This window comes from Dasypus novemcinctus, chromosome 20 (assembly GCF_030445035.2).
Source record: "Dasypus novemcinctus isolate mDasNov1 chromosome 20, mDasNov1.1.hap2, whole genome shotgun sequence".
NCBI lineage: Eukaryota > Metazoa > Chordata > Mammalia > Cingulata > Dasypodidae > Dasypus > Dasypus novemcinctus.
This window is the reverse complement of record NC_080692.1, coordinates 606401-628171: the sequence shown is the minus strand read 5'-3', so window position 1 is coordinate 628171 and position 21771 is coordinate 606401. Positions and strand designations below refer to the sequence as shown.

The window sequence follows — 21771 nt, the reverse complement described above, 5'->3', positions numbered from 1 at the left end:
TAGTCATTAGTATCAGGGGCTCATTGTTGGACCTTCCTTCCTTTTCAGTCCTTGTTGTTGCACTTGGGGAATTGTTGCTGTTCCTTTCAGGACTGTGATAGAGTTCCCCTGGGTAGGAACTCAGCACTCCCTCAGTTGTTGTTTTTAATTGTTTCCACTATGAAAATATCCAAACCTTTTTATGTACCTTGGATATATGCCAGGTAGAACTCCCTTCCAACCATGTGTCCCCTGCCCATAACAACCCACACTAGTATTCCTCCACTGCCATCGTTGAACCTTTCTGTGATCCAAAACTTCCTGAAAAGTGAAGCCCAATAATGTATTGCCAGGTTCCCTTAATAGTAAAATGGAACATAGCGATGAGTTTAAAGGTTAGATATAGAATACATACTAATTTGGAAAAATTCTACATCCTATGTTTTTCTTTTCTTCTTTGTAATTATTAAGCTTATCTTCACAAGAGTTTTAGATCACAGTAATTCATATATATAATATACAGTACTCCCACACATCCACCATTAAACCTTTTCACTTCCACAGCAATAATCTTTTAACATATTCATACCATATTTACTAAAACTGATGTACAGTTATTGAGACAATAGCTTTCAAACAAGGTAACATTTGTGTTTACATTGTGGTTGATATTTTAGACTATACAATTTTCTAAATTTTTAGTTATCTTATGTTTTTCATTATGATTTACATTTTAGGCTATCAGCCCCTATATATTTTTGGTGTAATTTAACATGTCTTATATCCATCCTTGAGAAAACACTGTATAGAATATAATGAGGAAGGGTTATTGTTTTAGGGTATTGGATGGTGGACATCTGGCACAAGGTGCACCAGGGGCAGGCTTCTAGGGATTGTGTGAGTGCTCATTTCTTGGTTTTTTAAAACTGTGAACAGTTTGTTTGGAAACACAGTACCTTTGACTTCTCTTCATTCCCAAAATGTACTTTAGGATTTACCATACAGTATTGATGAATAAATATTGTTGAATGACTGAGAAACCAAAAGGTTGTGTGAGTTGAACAGATACTGCATTGCTAATTATGGGGGAGAAAGGAGAAGCAGTGAGACAAGAGGAAATTCGCTTGCGAATGGGTGTCTCCATTCATGATTCATGACAGCCAACTCCAGAGGAGAAAAATTGGGAAATAAGATAGTTTAGTGTATTCTGAATCTTTCTCCAGAAACAGCAAGAGGGAAATCAGTATGGGAAACCTGACAAGACTAGAGCCCACACCTTATTAAGGGTGACCTCCTCCTGGGAGGTAGGTGTCCACAGGGATAAGTGATGATCACGGAGCTCCAAAGCTGTCACAAGAGACAAAACTGGCTCAAATTTGCATTGTGTTTTCCTTTCTTATCTCCAGAGAAATAATTATCTCAGGGAGATTGAGACAGAAGAATACTTCATTAATGTGGTTCATGGGAATGAAATCCCTAATTGCTGGGATACTCTATGTGCTTCTCCTTCACTATATCAAAGAAAACACAATGTGTCTTCTACAGACCTTATGACTCGTTCCATCTCACTTCACTTCTTGCGAGCAGAGCTTCCAACTTCTTTCATCATTCAAGGAAGAACCTGCATTGGTGAACTTAGACCCTGACTTGATAATTTCAGAGCGACTTACAGAATCTTCACAGGTACTGGCGGAATGTATTTTTGGCTCCATGGGCACCTTTTATTGGTACAAGCTTTAAGGAAATCAACAGATTATGACCATAGAGAAAGCTTACAACACAAAGTTCTGTCTTATTAAAAAGCCTGCATGGAAATAGCAGATAAACTAAAATAGATTTTTTTTCCCAATCTGTTTCCTCTGATCTCTTACTCTTGGGTCTTCCCTCTCTCAGCAGCATTGTTTCCTTGTTTCACTCATTCTTCTTTCTCTACACTTGTAGAAATTATTTGTTTACCTGTGTTTATTCATTTTTTTTCTTTTAGTCATTCAATATATGTGGCTCTAGAATACTGGTGAAGTGGATCAAAAATTACAGACTCATCTTGGGGAGGTTAGTAAAGGCATCACAAGGGAGATTTTAATTGTAATAAGCCTTGAAGGAGGATTTAGAATAATTTCAGAAGGAGAAAAGGATAGAAGTACATGAAGAAGAGATGACATGTACACAAATATGGAGTCAATATAATTATATGGTGTGGTGAGGTTTTAAAAATAGTTCTTTTTAAAAAAGAAATCAACTTTATTGATACATATTTAAAAGCATACAATTCCTGTGACATGTAAAATTTGTTGTAGTTGCCATAATGACATAATTGTGCATTTATTACTTCAGTCATTATTAGTGTATGTTCACTGAGAGGTAAATATTTTTCTTGTTTTTTTTTTTTATAAATGGGCTATGAGATTTCTTTAGCAAAATTTTTTATGGTCTTCTTTTTTAAAGATACATAGATCACACTAAATTTTACTTTAAAAAATATGACGTTCCCATATACCCCACTCCCTAAATTCCCCATCCTCCCACATTAACAACCTCTTTCATCAGTGTGGCACATTCATTTTATTTGATGCATACATTTTGGATCATTGCTACAAAGCTTGGATTATTGTTTACATGTTAGTTTACACTCTCTCCCAGTCCATTCAGTGTGATATGGTAGGATGTATAATATCCTGCATCTGTCCCTGTGATATCATTCAGGAGAACTCCAAGTCCCCAAAAAAGCCACCATATCACACCCTCTTCTTCCCTCTCCCTGCACTCAACAACTCTAATGGTCACTGTCTCCACAATGACACAATTTCTTCCATTGCTAGAGTCACAATGAGTCTATAGTAGAATACCATTCAGTCCACTCTACTTCTTATTTTATTCTCTATCCTGAGGATGGTGATGACCACTCCACCTCTAAATCAAGAGGGGCCTTAGATCCCACATGTCTGATGGATGGAATTCTGCTTGCAGTTGTGGACTGTCTCTGTTCCCTGTTGTGGTGGTTGACCAACATTTTGTTTGTTTTCAGATTTGGAGATTACAAATATAGCTGCTGTAAACGTTCATGTGTGGACTTTTGTGTGGACTCTAATTTTCATATCATATATATATATATATATATATATATAAAAGCAAAACTGCTGGATTGTATGGTAAGACAATGTTTAGTTTTACAAGAAACACTTAAACTGTCTTCTGGCCGAACCATTTTGTGTTCTCACTAGCAGTGATTGAGAGATGTATTGCTCCATATACTCAACAGCAATTGGTATTTTCAGTTTTTAGATTTTTATCTCTTCTAATAAGCGTGTGTTCATATATCACTGTGTTCATAGTCTTCCAATTCCCTAATGACAGGTGATGTTTAATTTTTAAAAGATTTTGATTAGTTTATTTATTCATTTATTTATTTAAATTTTTAAAAATTTAAAGTAGGTTTAGATTACATAAATGTTACATAAAATATAGAGGGGACCCATATGTCCTACACCTTCACCCTCCCACTCTTTCCCATAGTAACAACACCTTTAATTAGTATAGTACATTTGCTACAATTGATGAACGCATATAGAAACAATGCTGTTAACAATGAATTATAGTTTATATTATAGTTAATAGCCTGTCCTGCACAATTTTAGGTATTGATAAAACATAAAATGGCCTGTAGCCATCATTGCAATGTCATGCAGAACAATCCCAATGTCCTGAAAATGCCCTGATATTACACCTATTCTGCCTGCTCCCTCCTCTCAGAATCTCTGGTGGCCCTGGCCTTTATATCAATGATAGACATTCTTCCATTGCTAGAATAATAAGTCTATAATATAAAAATAATGTCTACTTTAGTCCATTGTTCATTCTCCAATCTTCAGGATTTTGTGATGGTGATGCCCACTGTTTCTAATTGAGAGGGGGCTTAGATCCCTTGGGATATATGGGTGGAACTATCTTGCCTAGAGGTGCGGACATTCTTTGCTCCTTAGGATAGGTGTTGTCCATTACCATCTCCTTATTAGTTGTTCTACATAGGTCCAATGAACTGGAGAGTAAGTGTTGAAACTCTGCTTAGATTAAGCGTTCAAATGGCACATGAACAGACCAAAAACATAATGCTCTGGCTCATGTATTTAACAAGGATAGTGCCAACACATGGCTTTATGTAAATAACATGTAGAGAAGAGCCATATGTTGGGAATCTACAAATGAGGCTAACTCTTTTACACTGGGGAGCATAAATTCCAAAGTAAGGTCTACTGACAGGGTGCCAAATTCCTGAGATTCCTGCACTACTTATCTCTAGAACCATCAGGATCCCTACTGTTTGAGGCTCTGTTTACTGTAACAGATAGTGAGATTCTGCTGAGATGAGCATAAGCATAACCTCTGTAATGACCTCCAAACTCACTTTCAAATCTCTTAACCATAAAATCTCATCTGCACTGAATATTTCCCCTTTTTGGTCAAGGTCTTTTTCAGATACATTGCTAGCTGGCATTTGGTAATAATACTTAGGTGCCAGTGAAGTTGAATTTTTTTTTATATTTTGTATTTTTTATTTGTATTTTGAATTTCTTCCTATGTTAGGATTCTGTTTATATCTTTTGCAGATTTTTAAATTCAGCATATGCTTTCTTATTTTGTGGTGTTAATATTAATTTCTACATTTGTATACAAATCATTTATCAGATGTGTTTTGTAAGTATTTTTCCAAATCTGTATGTTTTCTTACAACCCCTTATCAATGTCTTTCACAGAGTAGATATTTTACATTTGAATAAAAACCGACTTATAAATTTTAATCTCTCATGGATCATGCTTCCATTACTATATCTAAAAACTCATTTCCAACCTATGGGCCCTTAGATTTTCTTCACATTTTAGTCTAGCACTTTTACAATGTATTTTACTTTAAAGTGGTATGATTCATTTTGATTTAATTTTTGTGAAATGAATTCAATCAATACCTAAGTTCCTTTTTTGTTTGGCATGAGTGCATCCTATTGTTACCAGATTCTAAGTTCTTGGCTATGGTGCAGACGTGAATTTCAAGAGAATGCCAGGTCAGTTAGGCCAGTAATTTATTCAGGTAGGAAGGGAAGAGAAATGGGAGAAAATAACAGAGCATGGTCCCAGGTGGTGAGGAAGGGGATAAAAAGTGATGAAGAGGGCTGATTTAGAAACTACAATTCTCCATTATAGATTATAAGTCCCCAGAGTAACTTGCATGGTCACATGGCAGAGGAAAAATGATGAAAGCAACACGCAGAGGGCAAGATGGGTCCATAGGCAAAAAGCTAGGCAAGAGCAAGCTCAAGCCTCATGGTTTGCTTTTAAACTAATTATTCCACTCCTTTGCTAATGACAGGGAAGGAGGTTTCAGTTGTTTGCTGTTTGGATTGATTACCCTGCCCATAAATTCCTTAGTGATGACCCAATGATAAAGTTCCCAGGGAACATCCGGGCTTTTTCATATTTTCAGGAAGGAGTCTTTGTTCTGGGTAGCAGAATCCCAGGGGAGAGATTCCTCCAGCAGCCATCTTGGGGGTTTTTGATGTCCATGTGTACTCTCTGTCAGGTTCCAGATCCATCTATTCCCTACCTTACTAGCCTGCTTCACTTTTGTTCCACCACCACTTCTTGAAAAGATCATACTTTCTACATTGAATTACCCTTGTCCTCTGTGAAACATCAGTGGAACCCATTTATGTGTGGTCATTTGTCCATTTCACCAACAGAATTTTTTAAATTATTGTGTTTTTATAGTAACTTTTACAACCAAATAATATGATTCCTACAATATTGTTCTTCTTTTCTATTTTGTTACAGGGTACAAAAAAAACTCGTCATAATGTTTGTTGCTTAAAATAAAGTCTGAGAGAATTTATCATGGAAATTATTGCCTTGGCAAAGTGTATTCTATTATGGCCCAGGGTTTCTAGCCATCACAACTATTAAGAAGATGCAGGAACATATGTTTTCCCTGACATTTTCAGAAAAGGGTACTAGATCTCTATAAAATCCATAAAAATATTAACTTAATGTAATTACAATACAAACAGTACCATTTTGATATTTTTCTGATTACTGCTTGAGGCTAAATTGCACTGCTTTGAATATCTCCTCAGGAAATTCATCATCCACATGGAAACAGAAAACCAAACATATGGTTTAGAATTCATCCTCCTGGGGCTCTCAGAAGATACAGAGGTGCAGTCCCTCCTCTTTGGGATGTTCCTGTCCATGTACCTGGTCACCTTCCTTGGCAACCTGCTCATCATCCTGGCCATCATCTTGGACTCCCATCTCCACACACCCATGTACTTCTTCCTCTCCAACCTGTCTTTTACTGATATCTGTTTCACCTCCACCACCTTACCAAAGATGCTGCTGAACATCCAGACAGGCAACAAAATCATTACTTTTGAAAACTGTCTCACCCAGATGTATTTTTTCATGCTTTTTGTACAACTAGATAACTCCTTCTTGACTGCAATGGCCTATGACCGCTTCATGGCCATCTGTCACCCCCTGCACTACACAGTCATCATGAACCCCTGGCTCTGTGGCCTCCTGCTGTTAGCATCCTGGTTATTGAGTGTTTTGGACTCTCTTTTGCATGACTTAATGGTTTTGAGATTGTCTTTTTGTACAGAGACGGAAATGCCCCACTTTTTCTGTGAACTTAATCAGGTAGTCAGACATGCTTGTTCTGACACCTTCCTCAATGACCTTGTGATGTATTTTGCCGGTGGACTTCTGGGGATTATACCACTCACTGGGATCTTTTTCTCTTACTATAAAATTATATCCTCAATTTCGAGAATCTCAACAGCTCATGGTAAATATAAAGCATTTTCTACTTGTGGGTCTCACCTCTCAGTAGTGACCTTGTTTTATGGTACAGGTCTTGGAGTGTATCTTAGCTCTGCTGCTACCCAAAACTCAAGGGCAAATGCAATAGCCTCAGTGATGTATACAGTGGTCACACCCATGTTGAACCCCTTTATTTACAGTCTTAGAAACAAGGACATAAAGCAGGCCTTTAAAAAGCTGGGAAACATTCTGTCTATAACAGGATACCTCTGATTGTGTGGATTATCATTTGCATTGTAGTTTACACTCTCCCACAGTCCATTCAGTGGCTTATCGCATGATATGTAATGTCCTTCATGTGTCCCTGCTATATCATTCAGGACAACTTCAAGCCCTGAAAATGCCTCCATATCACACATCTTCCTTCTTCCATCACTCAGCAACTCCCATGGCCACTGTCTCCAGACAGACTAGTGTGTCACTGTGGGCCCCAAGGATTGGGGGAAAGAAGAATAGAATAGAAGGAAGAGAGGGCAACTGGGGGCAATGCAAGTGTTCCACAAGATCATGCAGTGATGGATATAGGCCTTGTTAAATTTCACCAAAAAATTAAATGTAAACCATAACACAACCAAATTTTTATAAAATTGTACAATCTAAAATATAAACCACAATGTAAACCATAGTGGAAACATGGTTTTTATCTATGTTTCAATATCTGTACAACAACTATAGCAAATATATGCACCTTAAAAAGATAATTGCTGGGGAAGGGAGAAAAGTGTTTGATGTTGGCATATCAGATTCCCCTATATTTTATATGTGACTTTATTGTGATCTAAAACTTTTTTGAAAACATAATAACATTTTTTTAAAACAAAGGATGAAGACCCTGAGAAATGAATGGAGGAGATAGCTTTACTACTGTACATACAGGGCAACACCAGTACAGTGATGAAAGGAAGGCAAAATGTCAACTATATTTTATGATATTTTGCATTTTTAATACCCCAATTTATTTTTTACTTTATTTTAGTTTTTCTTAAATATAGAATTAAAATATTCTATTTTTAATCTTTAAACCTATCGCTACTATTTCATTTTCCTTTAATTGAGTTTGGAAATATATTAACATATAATTTTGAAGAAGTTTTGGATCACAGAGTGGTTACACAATTGCAGGGCTGGAGCAGTGGTGTGGGATGTCATTAATGGGGGATGTATGGGTGGGAGGCAGTTCTCCAGGACATTCATACAGGGTATATAAATATACTTGGATATTAATTGGGTATTTTCATAGTAGGTAGAGATTCACATGACAACTGAGGGAGTGCTGAGTTCCTGTTCTGGGAAACTATGTTGCATTCCCCAATTGAGGAGCCACTATCCCCGAAGTGCAAGAACAAAGACCAGTGAAGAAGGATGGTTCAATGATTGCACATGATACTGATGACTATGCTTAGGAGCTTTGAGCTTGAAATTTCAACTAGGTCTAGAGCTGCAGGGTGCCTAAGAATAACCTCCTGAGAGCCTCCATGTTGCTCAAATGTGGCCACTCCCTAAGTCAACTCAACATTACCTTCCCTCAAGCATGAGACATGTCCCCTGGGTTGAGAATCTCTGGTGCTGAGGAATTACTACCAAGCACCAGCTGGTGACACAATTAGAAAAATACCTTGAATAAAAAGGGTAAATGGGAAAGACAAAGGAGTTCATACAGCTAAGAGACTTCAAAATGAGTCAGGAGGTCATCAGATGGGTTAGGCATATGCACCTTTCAGCAGGATCTCAGAGACAGCCTAAGTAGATACTACCCCAGGCAGTAGTTTTCCTGAGGACTACAGAGATACCTCATTCCTACAGTCATGGCACATGGCTCTGGAGTTCTGTGCTTTGCCAGTAGGCCTTACTTTGGAATTTGTGCTCTGAAGTGTGATGGAGTTGGACTCAGATGTGCTCTTTCTACACATTCCTCTTCTGTCACTTTTACTCAACCTGTTGTTTGTGCTGGGGTTTTTGTATGGCCAGGAGACTTGAATGAGCCTCAGCAGAGTTGCAACACCTGCTCTCCAATTCATTGGATTTCCCTGTCAGCTAACAGGGAGGGAGGATGGTCAACCACCATACCAGGGAACCGAGAGAGTCTACAAGTGCAAGCAGGAGAATTCCATCCATCAGCCATATGGGATCTAAGCCAACTCTCAATTTAGAGGTGGAGTGGACATCACCATCCCAGGGTACACAAGGTGGAGGAATAAAATATGGATTAGAGGAGGTCTTAATCTAGGTACTTTATAAGTGTATAGAGAGATAATCTGGCATTCACCCAATAAAATCTTATATTTGTTTCATTTTTGTATATCAGGATTCCTATTTCTTTTGTATTGTTTTACATCATGTGCTCTCTCATTGTATTCCTGGAATCAGGATTGAAGATAGAAACTGTTGCCTGGATTTTCAGCAGTAAAATATTTTATTCAGTTTATTCTGTATATATAAAATTATAGCAGGTGCTGGAGGGATGAAAGTGTATTGCAGTCACTCCCAGAGAAAGAAACTGCTTGTGTTTTATGGTGTTAGTGAAAAATAAGCTCTCCTAGCAAATGCTCCCTACCAGCTACCAAGGTTTGTTCATTAATTCCTGAAAGAGGTCACATCCTACACTGGAGATGTCATCTGACTGCTTTATAGTAATCCACATTCCGTCTCCAATATGTGCCTTTCTCCTGTGCCTTCAAAATCATAATTCAAGAGAGTTTGTAATCAACAACACAATCTATGCTTCTTCAAACAATGATGATTTCAATAATTTTATCATTCTTCCAGTGGCATAAGTTTGCCCTTTAAAAAATATTTCCATATTGAAGGATATTATCTGGAAATTTCTTTCAGCACTACCTACAATAATAGTCCCCATTTATGCGTGATAAAAAGCAAATATGTGTTTTTCTGCATTTCATACTATATCTTATTTTACTATTAAACCCAGATATTAGGACATAATTTCAGACTTTTATGTAGGCTTGCTGTTTTCTTCTGAGGTAGACTAAGGTGAATGCTTCATTTATCAACTGATTTCCTTGCCATCACTACAAATGGCAAGCCAGAGTGGCATTTTGGAATTAGTGATTTCTCTGAGCTAATGGTCATTTTTGAAAATGTTAATAATTGCTTACATATTTGTATTCACTTCATACTCTTTGCTAAAGCTTTGAATTCATTTTCAGTTATAATTTATTAACACACAGGTTCAGTCTCTGATGTGAGTCATACACTCATAAGGGCTGCAATTTTCAGGGAAAGATATATCATTCATGCAGTTTTATAAAATGTCTGTGTTTTTTGATTGCACCGTAATCTGAAAATTAAAAATCCTCACCTTGTCACTTTTTTCTGGAATTCTCTCCAGTGCAAGTAAGAGCCCCACCTTATTCCACATTACTTGAATTAGGATTCTCAGTAAAATCATTTATCACATAAACGAGTTTGTCAATACTTTTCCTAGGTGCCTTCTTTAAATGTTACTGTAAACAATATATTGTGAATCATTTTTCCAAGCTATACAAGAGCAATTATGTACATTTATCACATGGAAATAGTGTCAGCGGTCTTATCACTCCTAACAATGTGATGTATCAGTTCCCAATTGCTACCCTGCAAGACTATTATTTTGTTATCAGTTCTTGTACAAAATAGTTTACATGAAAGGCTTATTTTCAAGCAGAAATCTCTTCCCACATAAAAGCTTTTAAGAATTTTGACTTTAGTCCATTGTACATTATAATAAGTAGAATTATTATTATTCTATTGTAGACATATTATTGTAATTGAAGAATTTTATCATTGCTATAAAGGCATTGGCAACCAGAGGTTTTGAGGGGAGAGAAGAGAAGAATAGGAGTACTATGGAGACATATTGGAGAAATGGGAATTCTCCTACATGACCTTGCAATGATGGAAACAGGGACATTATACATTTTGTCACAGCCTATAAAATTGTGTGAGATTGAGGGTAAACTATAATCTAAAATATAGTCCATGGTTAGCAGCAATTCTTCAATATGTGTTCTTCAATGTTAACAAATGTACAACTCTAATGAAACAAGTTGTTAATGTAAAGTGTGGGATGGTGAAGGGCTAGAGCATATGGGAATCTCCTAAATTTTTAATGTAACATTTATATAATCTAAAGCTTCTTTAAAAATAAAAAAGTCAAGAAAATTTTGAAAAAGAATCTTGAGAAAAAACATGGTAGGCATGAACACTCATCTTATTGAAGAAACTAGAGTTATATCTTTCAATAATTAAGTATAGAAAACAGTGAAAAACAGTCCAGCTAAGAAAGGCAATATTTCTGTTATAATCAGGAACATTGTATAATCAAGAAGACTCCACTGGAATTATTGACCACACAAATATGCCCCCTTTCTGCAGTCAGGGAGAAAGAGGCTCATGTCTTTAGTATTGATTAAATAATCACCACCTCCTGCCGTTTCCCCATCTGGAGGACAGGAATACAAGCCAGAAAGAGGGAGAAAAGACTGCTAAGAATCACGTACCTTACGGATCTCACACCCTAAGAAGACTCAGTTGTGGATGCCAAACTTACTTACACTTTGAGTGTATTTATGAAGAGAGGGTGATTGTGTATCTTTCAAAATCCCCTAAGAAACTTCCTATTGCTTTCCTAAATATTTAGCTGGTGCACTGATTCATAAGGTAACATTTTTGTTAAGCAAATATCATATGTGAGTAATGGAGACCTTTTCAACTCTATTATATTCTCCTAGAACTTATGTTATTACTGAGATCATTTCTTATTTCCCCATTCCTGCATCTTCTCTTTTTCTTTCAAAAAAATGTATTCCTGGTTTTGTCAGTAGAATTTTATTCTTCTCCAGGATCCTAAAATATCTGGAAACAATGATTCACTCTAAACTGAAGGTATAAATTTGTTCTCATGTAAAACTAAGTTTATTCCTTAAGAGTCTATTAATGGCTCTAAGGGGGGGGGAAGCATCATATTGTCTGTTATCAGTGAAACTTAAGTACAGGTAGGGTGTTTTTTAAAAGGGAAACCTTGAAGAGAGTCCCTAAAATATAAATTTCATCTAAAGACACTTCAATAAATTTGGTGAGGAATAAACACCAAGTTACAGAGGGAAAAACTAGTATTTTTCCTGGAGAAGTGGGGGATTTATTTGCTGTCTGAAAACCATGAAATGTATGTTACATAGAAGGAGGGCAAGATACATTTTGAGTGAGCTCTGTTCTGTTTAATTAAATGTTGTGTGAGTAGAATAAATACTTTGGGACCCTATCATGAGAAATTTAGAAAAGATGAATACTGTCAATTGAAGATTTCCTGTCCAGAGTGGGGAAGTGAGAATAAACACACCCAGGTCCAAGGAACATCATTTAAACCAAAAGAAAGTAGAAAACTGTAGCAGAGCCCTTACCTGTTAAAATGTATTGTAATAAGGTAGCCTGTGTTTGAGTATATTTCAAACATGGGAACAATTACTCCTTCCTCCACAGCCAAGAACTGAGTTTACAAGAGTAACAGTATTGAATGAGAAGGTCCTGGATGTCGCATCCTAATGTCTTTCTCCAATGCCACACTTTCCATTTCTCCTCATTTCCAGATCACCCCTCTCAGAAGAACCGGAAGCACCTGCATATTAATAGCTCTGAGATACATCATCCTAAGTTGTTTCATTTCCTGAAGTTTCCTGAATGAAAATATTTTGTATTTATTTATTATCCAAGAAGGAAACCATCAGTGGAACAATAAATCACTGAAATCAACCTGTAGATCTGTTTCACTGTGAAGAAAATATGAGAGGTAATGTTTTACTGGCAGTAAATGGAGAGACACAGAGAAAATGTCAAGTGTAGGAGGTCCACAGATAAAAATTTGATTTATTTTCCATTTCTGCTTCATGGATCTTTGGATCTTTGTGGATCTTTGGTTCCCACTGTAGATAAATTTCTCCCATTTCCATTACTTGGAAATTCTAAATTTTCATCATTGTACATTTTAGTTTCATAGGTTCTATTTATTTCATTATTGAAATATACCATTTTATATAATTGCAATATTCTTTTTAATCTTCTAAAACTCATTAAAAAGCGTTGCTTCACAGATACAACCCCCAGATATTGGTTCCTTTGAGGGCTAAAGAGACCCATGGGAGTTATGGTCATGGCCGATGGGGTTAACTACCAGGGCAGATGGCCCCTCTTTGGAAATGGTGTTTATGTGTGATGAATCTGGACTCAGATGGGATCTCCCTTCATAAGACTTTCATGCTAATGTGCTGGAGGTGCAGTTAATGTTGGGGTTTAAGATATATTTAGGGGATTTGAATCTCTGGACTGACAATGTGATAGCCAGGTCCTGAGCCTCAACAGACTCCAGCACCTACAATCTGATCTATTGGACTTACCACACTCAGCTAAGATGGAGTTGAAGAAGGACAACCACCACACCATGGAGCCTAGAGAGATTACAACTGAAAATGGGAGGATTGCATCCAGCATCCATGTGGAATCTGAGCCTCCTCTTGACATAGAGGTGCAATGGACACAACCAATCCAAAGTCCACATAGAAGAGGTGGCATTGGATTGGGAAAAGTGGACATGGTGGACGATGGGTATGGGGAAAGGCAGGAAGAGATGAGAGGTGGAGGCATCTTTGGGACATGGAGCTGCCCTGGATGGTGCTTCAGAGGTAATCACCGGACATTGTAAATCCTCAGAGGGCCCACTGGATGGAATGGAGGAGTGTGGGCCATGATGTGAACCAGTGTCTATGAGGTGCAGAGGTGCCCAAAGATGTACTTACCAAATCCAATGGATGTGTCATGATGATGGGAACGAGTGTTGTTGGGGGGGGGAAAGGGGGGATGGTGGGGTGGGGTTGAATGGGACCTCACATATATATTTTTAATGTAATATTATTACAAAGTCAATAAAAAAAGTGTTGCTTCATATTCTCTGAATATTTTCAAAATCTGAAACACTTAAAGGCTTTTATTCCTATTGACTGTCTTTTTCTGTCTTTTTGTTATGATAACTTGCTTTCTTAGAGTCTGTTTAGATTTTTGAATTATTAAAAAGATACGTAGATTACACAAATGACACATAAAAAAGATAGGGGATTCCAATATGCCCCACTCCCCACACCTCCCACATTTTCCCACATTAACAACATCTTTCATTAGTGAAGTACATTCATTGCAATTGATGAACACATTCTGAAGCATTGCCCCTAAGCATAGACAAATGTTTTCATTGCAGTTTATACTCTCTTCAACACAATTCCATAAATTATGGCAAGATATATAATGGTTTGCATCTGTCATTGCAATGTCTTTTAGGGCAATTCCCAATTCCAAAAAAACGCCCCTGCATTACACCTGTTTTTCCTGTTTTCTGCCCTCAGAACCTCCAGTGACCACTATCTTCACATTCCTTACATGGGGCTTTTCTGTCCTTTCATTTGAAACTGTAATTAGTACTAGAGTTGGTAGGTTTATGTACAAGAGACTTAAATTTGGGGCTGTCCATGTGCCAGCTGGGCCCTGAATCTCAATAGATTTGCAACACTTCTCTCCAGTTCATTGGTTTCACCCAAGACAACAGACAAGGGGGTGATGATGGACAACTACCATACCAAGTAACTGAGAAAACCTACAACTGCAAACAAAAGAGTCCCATCCATCAGCTCTAATGGATCACAGCCCTTCTCTATTAGATGTGGAATAGACATCATCATCCCAGAATCCTCTTGTTTGGGGAATGAAATTTGGACTAAAGTAGGCTTACTGGCATCTTACTATGAACTTATTGTGATTCTAGCAATGGAAGAATTTACCCATTGACATATAGTTTTAAAATTGTGCTCTGTTTAATTTGAGCACATATTTGTGTGAATTCTTGGAGGTCTCAGTGGAAAAGAGAGGATTCACATTTTACATTATTTGGAAATTAGCAAGCTAAAACAATTTAATGTTAGGTTGTGCACCTTGAGCCTTTAAGGTCACATAGGTTCCGTGATTTCAGATTGCATACTGGATCCTCATTCAGAGAGATTTTTTCTTTTTTTTAGAGTTAAAATCTTTATTTATTTTATTTTATTTATTCATTTTTTAAAAATATATTGCATTCAAAAAATATGAGGTCCCGATTCACCCCACCTCCCCCACCCCACCACTTCCCCCACAGTAACACTCTCCCCCATCATCATGACACATCCATTGCATCTGGCGAATACATCTCTGGGCATCGCTGCACCCCATGGCCTGTAGTCCACACCATAGCCCACACTCTCCCACATTCCATTCAGTGGGCCATGGGAGGACATACAATGTCCGGTAATTGTCCCTGCAGCACCACCCAGGACAACTCCAAGTCCCAAAAATGCCTCCACATCTCCTCTCTTCCTACCATTCCCCACCCAGCAGCCACCATGGCCATTTTTTCCACATCAATGCCACATTTTCTCGATTATTAACCACAATAGTTCATGAACAGAATATCATTAAATCCACTCTAATCTGTACTGTATTCCTCCTTCCTGTGGACCTTGGCTTGGTTGTGTCCATTCCACATCCATGTCAAGAGGGGGCTTAGATTCCACATGGATACTGGATGCAATGCTCCTGCTTTCAGTTGTAGGCACTCTAGGCTCCATGGCATGGTGGTTGACATTCTTCAACTCCATGTTAGCTGGGTGGGGTAAGTCCAATAAATCAGAGTGTAGGAGCTGAAGTCAGGTCCTGGCTATCATATTGTCAGGTCAGAGATTCAAATCCCCTAGATATGCCTTAAACCTCAGCACCAACTACAATTCCAGTAAATCAGCATGAAATGCTTGTGAAAAGAGATCACATCTCATTCAGAGAGCTTTGGCACTTGTAGCACCATGGTCAGGAGAAGTGTGTCTCTTCATACACATAATTGATTACTGTATTTATACTTTGTTAACCTTTACAATACAACTATAATTCTAAGGATCCATCTTTTACCGGAATCTCTTACCAGAGTTTCCACTTAGGAGAATTTTTAAATTCATTTTCATATGGAACATATTTAGTAATATGGAATCTCAAATTCCTTAATGTGGATAGTCTCTCAAAACTGCAGGTGACATTTGAAATCCACTACACATCACAGTCGTTTTATTATTTTGTGGCTAAACTAATTCATTCTGTTAGGCCAGATTTGGGATGAATTTAAAATATTCAGGGAAATTTATAGGTGTGAATCCTCATTTTAAAAAATAACACATCAAAAGCCTATCTACAGGGAAGCAGACTTGGTCCAGTGGATAGGGCATCTGTCTACCACATGGGAGGTCCACATGGGAGGTCTGCGGTTCAAACTCAGGGCCTCCTTGACCCATGTCCAGCTGGCCATGCACAGTGCTATTGCGTGCAAGGAGTACCAAGCCACGCAGGGGTGTCCCTGCATAGGGGAGCCCCATGTGCAAGGAGTGCACCCCATAAAGAGAGCCACCCATTGCGAAAGACAGTTCAGCCTGCCCAGGAATGGCACCGCACACATGGAGAGCTGACGCAGCAAGATGACACAACAGAAAAGAAACACAGATTCCTGTGCTGCTGACAACAACACAAGCAGACAAAGAAGAACATGCATCAAATAGACAAGAGAACAGACAATTGGGGGGGAGGGAGAAGGGGAAAGAAATTTTTTTTTAAAAAACCTAACTACAGATTTGTGGGAAATAGAAAAAGAAGGGCAAACTGTACCTAAATCTAGAAGAAGGAGAAAAATAATATAGATTTAAGTGAAGAGAAATGAACTAGACTATAGAAAAAGCAATTGTGTGAACCAATGAAATTGGTTCTTGGAAAAGATCAATAAAATAGAAAAGGTTCTTTTAGATTGAAAAAGAAACAAGAAAGAGGATGCAAATTGCCAAAATAAAAAATGTAATCAGGGATGTTGCTAGATATTGCTGACATTAAAGGGATTATGAATTAAATCTATGAACAATTGTCAACCAGAAATCTAGAAAATAGAAGAAATGGACCAATTCCTAAAAACATGCAAGTTATCTAAATTGACTGAAAAGAAATAGATCTCAACAAAAACATAATGAGTAAAGAAATTCAATTAGTTATCAAAAACTTCTCAAAACTAGAAGTCTAGGATCAGACATCTTCCAAAATGAAATCTATGAAATATTCAAAGAAGAATTAATGACAATATTTTTCATAATCTTTCATCTTGAAGTCGATACATATAGCCTCCAAACTCATTCTATGAGACTAAAGTTATTTTGATGCCAAAACTACATAAAGCATATCAAAGAAAGTAAAGCAAGGAGCAATTTCTCTCATAAATATAGATGCAAAACACTTAACAAATACTAGCATGTCAAATCCAAGAGAATATTACAAGAATTACCCACCAAGACAAAATGGGATTCAAAATGAATGTTCAACTTAAGAAAATCAATGTAATATACCCATTAACCCAATGAAAAGGAAATCACATGAAAATCTCAATTGATGCAGAAAATGTGAATGATAAATTCCAACACCTTTTCATGATAAAAATACATAGAAAAATAAAAATATAAATAACTCCCTAAACAGAATAAACAAAATATATAAGAAAACACAGGTAATCTTATCCTCAATCCTGAAAGAGTGGAAGTTATCTCTTTGAGATCTGGAACAAGACAAGGATGACTGCTTTCAATATTGCTATTCAGTATTATAGTGGAAGTTAAGAAATTAGGCCATAAAAGTAAATAAAGGCTACCCAATTTAGAAAGAAAAAGTAAAATCATGTTTAAAGAGATGTGATTATCCTTATCTACATCATGACAAGCTGCCCCCAAAAAAACCGTAGAGCTCATAAATGAATTCAACCAAATGAAACCTATCAGGTTTACATGAAAAAAAAAAAAGTTTATTTTATACAACAGAAAGAATATTCTTAAATGGACAATAAAAAAAATCCATTCACCATAGCATCTAAAAGAAGAAAATGCATAGGAATAATTTTAACTAAACAGGATGCACAATGAAAACTTCAAAAAAAAGTTGAATGAAATAATAAAAGAACTAAGTAAATGGCAAGGTATTCTGTGTTAATGAATAGGGATAATTACTATTGTTAAGATGTCAGTACTACCCAAAGTTATCTACAGCTTCAATGTAATTCCCATCTAAGTCCTAAGAGCCTTTTTAGCAAAATGGAAAAGCTGATCCTGATTTATATGGAAATACACTCCATGAGGACTCCAGTACCATCTTATTATGTTGCATTTACTTATTTGCTTATCTCATGCCTTCTAAAGGCTGTGAGCTGTTTGAGCAGAAGCAAAATATCTCACTCTTCTATTCATTCCCAGAACATAACTTACTATTTACCATACAGTAATGTTGAATAAATATTTGTTAAATGATTAAGAAATAAATGATTGAGTGAGTTGCACATATATTGCTAAGTTTTGGGGAGAATGGAGAAGAAGTGAGAGAAAAGGAAATCTTGTTAACAGAGGGAAGTCTCATGACTCCAAAGGAGACAGATTTGAAACAAGATATTTTAGTGTACCCAGAATCTTTTTTACTATCAGTGATAGAGAAACCATTTTGGGAAACCTTGTAATATTAGAGTTCACATCTAAAGAAAGGTGACTTCCTACAGGGAAGGAAGGTGTTCAGTGGGATAAGAGATGGACATGGTTCTTCATATCTGTCTTCTGAGGGTCAAAACTGGCACGAGTTTGCTTTGTGGTTTTCTTTCTTACCTCCAGAGAAGTATATATCTTATCAAGAAGAGAGATAAAAGAATAACTCATTAATGAGTTTCATGCAAATGAAATCCCTAAAGATCTCTGTGGCAGGTTGATACTATTTATGAATTCCAAGAAGAGATTTAGATTATGTTTGTAAACTGGTCTATTCCTCTGTATATGGTACCCTTTGATTGATTTAAATTCATTTTTTTTTACATTTACTTGATTAAATCAAGGTTAGAGCTTTGATTTGAGAATATCATTAGTGGTCCTCAGGGTTGAGTCCCTGCTCCCTTGGAGTCCTATATAAATGAACACTCACTCATGAAGATACACAGGAGAAGACACATAGTGGAACACAATTTCATAGATAGAGATTTTTGTTTCATTGCTTTTTCTTTTTCTAAAATTTTGGGAAGAATCCAGTTCAACACATTCATCCATTTTTTCTTTTAGTAATTCAATGGACATTTAGTCATCAAACAATATGAAGAACTAAATATGAATCTGGGAATGAAGAAGTGAGTGACACATTGTTTCTTTTACAATAAGATTATATCTAAACAGGATAAGAGACATAGAAATGAGTACATGCCATATCCTGAGCTGGCTCTGAATTCCTGGTGAAGAGGGTCTAGAACTTTGGACTCATCCTGTGCTGTGCGAGTTAGTGAAGGCATCATGTGGGACCTCATGATTGAACTGAGCCTTAAAGGAGGAATTGGAATAATTCCATGAGGATGTGGAGGTAGAAGCACAACAAAAAGTGGTAGGAGGGACACAAATGTGAGTTCAGTATAATCATAGGATGTGGTACAGTTTTAGAAATAGTTCTAAATATCTGATGAACAATGATGGGCATTCATGAAAAGTGGAAAATGAGCCTTGTAACAGAGAGCCTCGCATTCTGTCCACAAATTGGATATTTATGTTTCAGGTTGTTGGAGTCTGTGTAGAGTTTAGAGACAGTGATGTTCATGAAAACCCTTGCCAAGTAGAAAGATTTCTCTAGGTTAATATGAATCTATCTCTTGTAAAAACTTTGGACAGATGATGAGGATGAAAATAGAATGGTGGATGCAGGGAAGGAGGTGTGGTGAGTTAGTATATGTGGGGTTGAATCATAAAGTATTCACTATTAATGCTTGGCATAATGTCAGTCATTTCATGTTCATCATTTTATTTAGTTATTCCAATTACTCTATGAAATCAGAGTAATTTTCCAATGCATGTAATTGTGTCAGATTGAATCTTGGAGTTTTATGATCCTAGGAATTTGCATTTCACTAAAAATTTTACTTCTTAATAAACTTAATATTTAGAACAGTTTTAGAGTTGCAGAAATCCTGTAAGGATGTTATAGATAGTTTCCAAGAACCTCTTACCCCCTTTCCCCTGCTCGTACCATCTGCCATCCAAAATAACACCTTATATTTATTTGTCATAACTTCTTAGTCACTTTGTGATTGTGGCAGCTTCTCAGACTCTTCTTGGTTTTGATAACCTGGATACTTTCAAGGAGTGTATGTAAGGTATATTGTAAAGTTTCCCTCAGTTTGAATTTTCTGATGTTCTTCTCATGATTAGACTGAGTTTATGGGTTTTTGGAAGAATACACCAGAGATAAAGTATCATTTTCATCACATCATAACCAGGGTGCATCTTATCAACTTGACTTATCATTGTTGATATTGACTTCTTTCAGCAATGTTTTGTGGTTCCCCAGCATAAAGTTCCTCATACCTCTAACCTTCCTTATATCACCTTTGGGAAGAAGTCACTAAGTGAAACCCATATTTCAAGAGTGGGATTTTTCTCCATGGCCTTGAAAGAGAAAGATCTACATAAATTATTGATTTTTTTTCCTGCAAGAGAGATTTGTCTTTTCTTTTTTATTTAATCAATTATTTATTAATATCAGGATGAACTCATGAAATTTATATGATACTTTTAGTTGTGATACAATACTACTTTTCTTGTTGTTTAATTTGTTCCACTTTTGGCCATGGGGGTGAAATGTCAGCTGTACTCTTTATCTGTAGTATAACCCCATCATTGAGAGTTTTATTTTAGCACATATTTACTCTATGATACTATAAATTGTGCCAGTCATTTCTTGCATGTTTCTCTCCTAGAGTCAACCATTTCTCCAAGAAGACACTTATTGGATAATGGTACTGTGCCTTCTAAGGCTTCTCTGAAGAGAGTGTGAGGAAACATATGTGTTTATATACATGTTTATAAATATGTCTACATACAACACTATCTATATTTACCTATACATGAGTTAATAATTCTAAACTATTAACATATAGAACATTCTAGCCTCCTCCCTTGCTTATCTGTAATCACCTATTTCACAGTGTGAAAAATATTCCCTCATCTGTCAACTATCTATGAAACTTGATTCCAGTGCAAATGCATAGAAGCATTAGAATTGTTAATCCATACATTGTGGGTTGGTACATTGTTAATTAGAGTACTGTACTTCATAGTTTCTTTTGGCTTTATTTTACAGATCCATTCATATCCAATATTACTTCTTTTTTTAAAGTTTAAAACATATAATTGAAAATGTCTTTAAAGATAATTAATTATGAAAATAATACACATTTATAGGGAATGAGTAGATTTTTTCCAAAATGTTACACTGAAAAATATAAGACGTTCCTTTACACCCCACTCCCCACCCCCAACTGCATCATTTTTAATTGTATTTTTTGATGATACATATATCACAAACAAATTACATTAAAAAAATGAGAGGTTCCCATAAACCCACTACCCCACTCCTCCCACATCAACAACCTCATTCATCATTGTGGTACATTTGTTGCATTTGGTGTATACATTTTGGAGCACTGCTGCACCACATGGATTATAGTTTACATTTTCGTTTACACTCTCCCCCAGTTCATTCAGTAGGTTATGGCAGGATATATAATGTCCAGCATCTGTCCTTGCAATATCATTTAGGACAACTCCAAGTCCCAAAATTGTCCCCACATCACCTCTTTTCTTCCCTCTCCCTGCCCTCAGCAACTACTGTGGCCACTTACTCCACATCAATGCTCAATTTCTTCCATTGCCAGTCACAGCAATGTGTGCGTAAGTGGCTCTCTGAATCTTGAAGTTTCAGAATCAGCAAGGCCAACTCTTTCTTCATCATCTCTGAACACTCTATTCTTAAAAAACTTTTTAT

At 36.6% G+C, this 21771-nt stretch overlaps 1 protein-coding gene across 1 annotated transcript; it reads left to right on the top strand.

Moving 5' to 3' along the window:
* The first annotated feature begins 6117 nt into the window (after positions 1-6117).
* LOC139437068 (olfactory receptor 7A10-like) lies at positions 6118-7062 on the top strand. Its single transcript, XM_071210044.1, has one exon. The coding sequence runs from the start codon at positions 6118-6120 to the stop codon at positions 7060-7062; it is 945 nt and encodes a 314-aa protein (XP_071066145.1).
* Positions 7063-21771: the final 14709 nt, after the last annotated feature.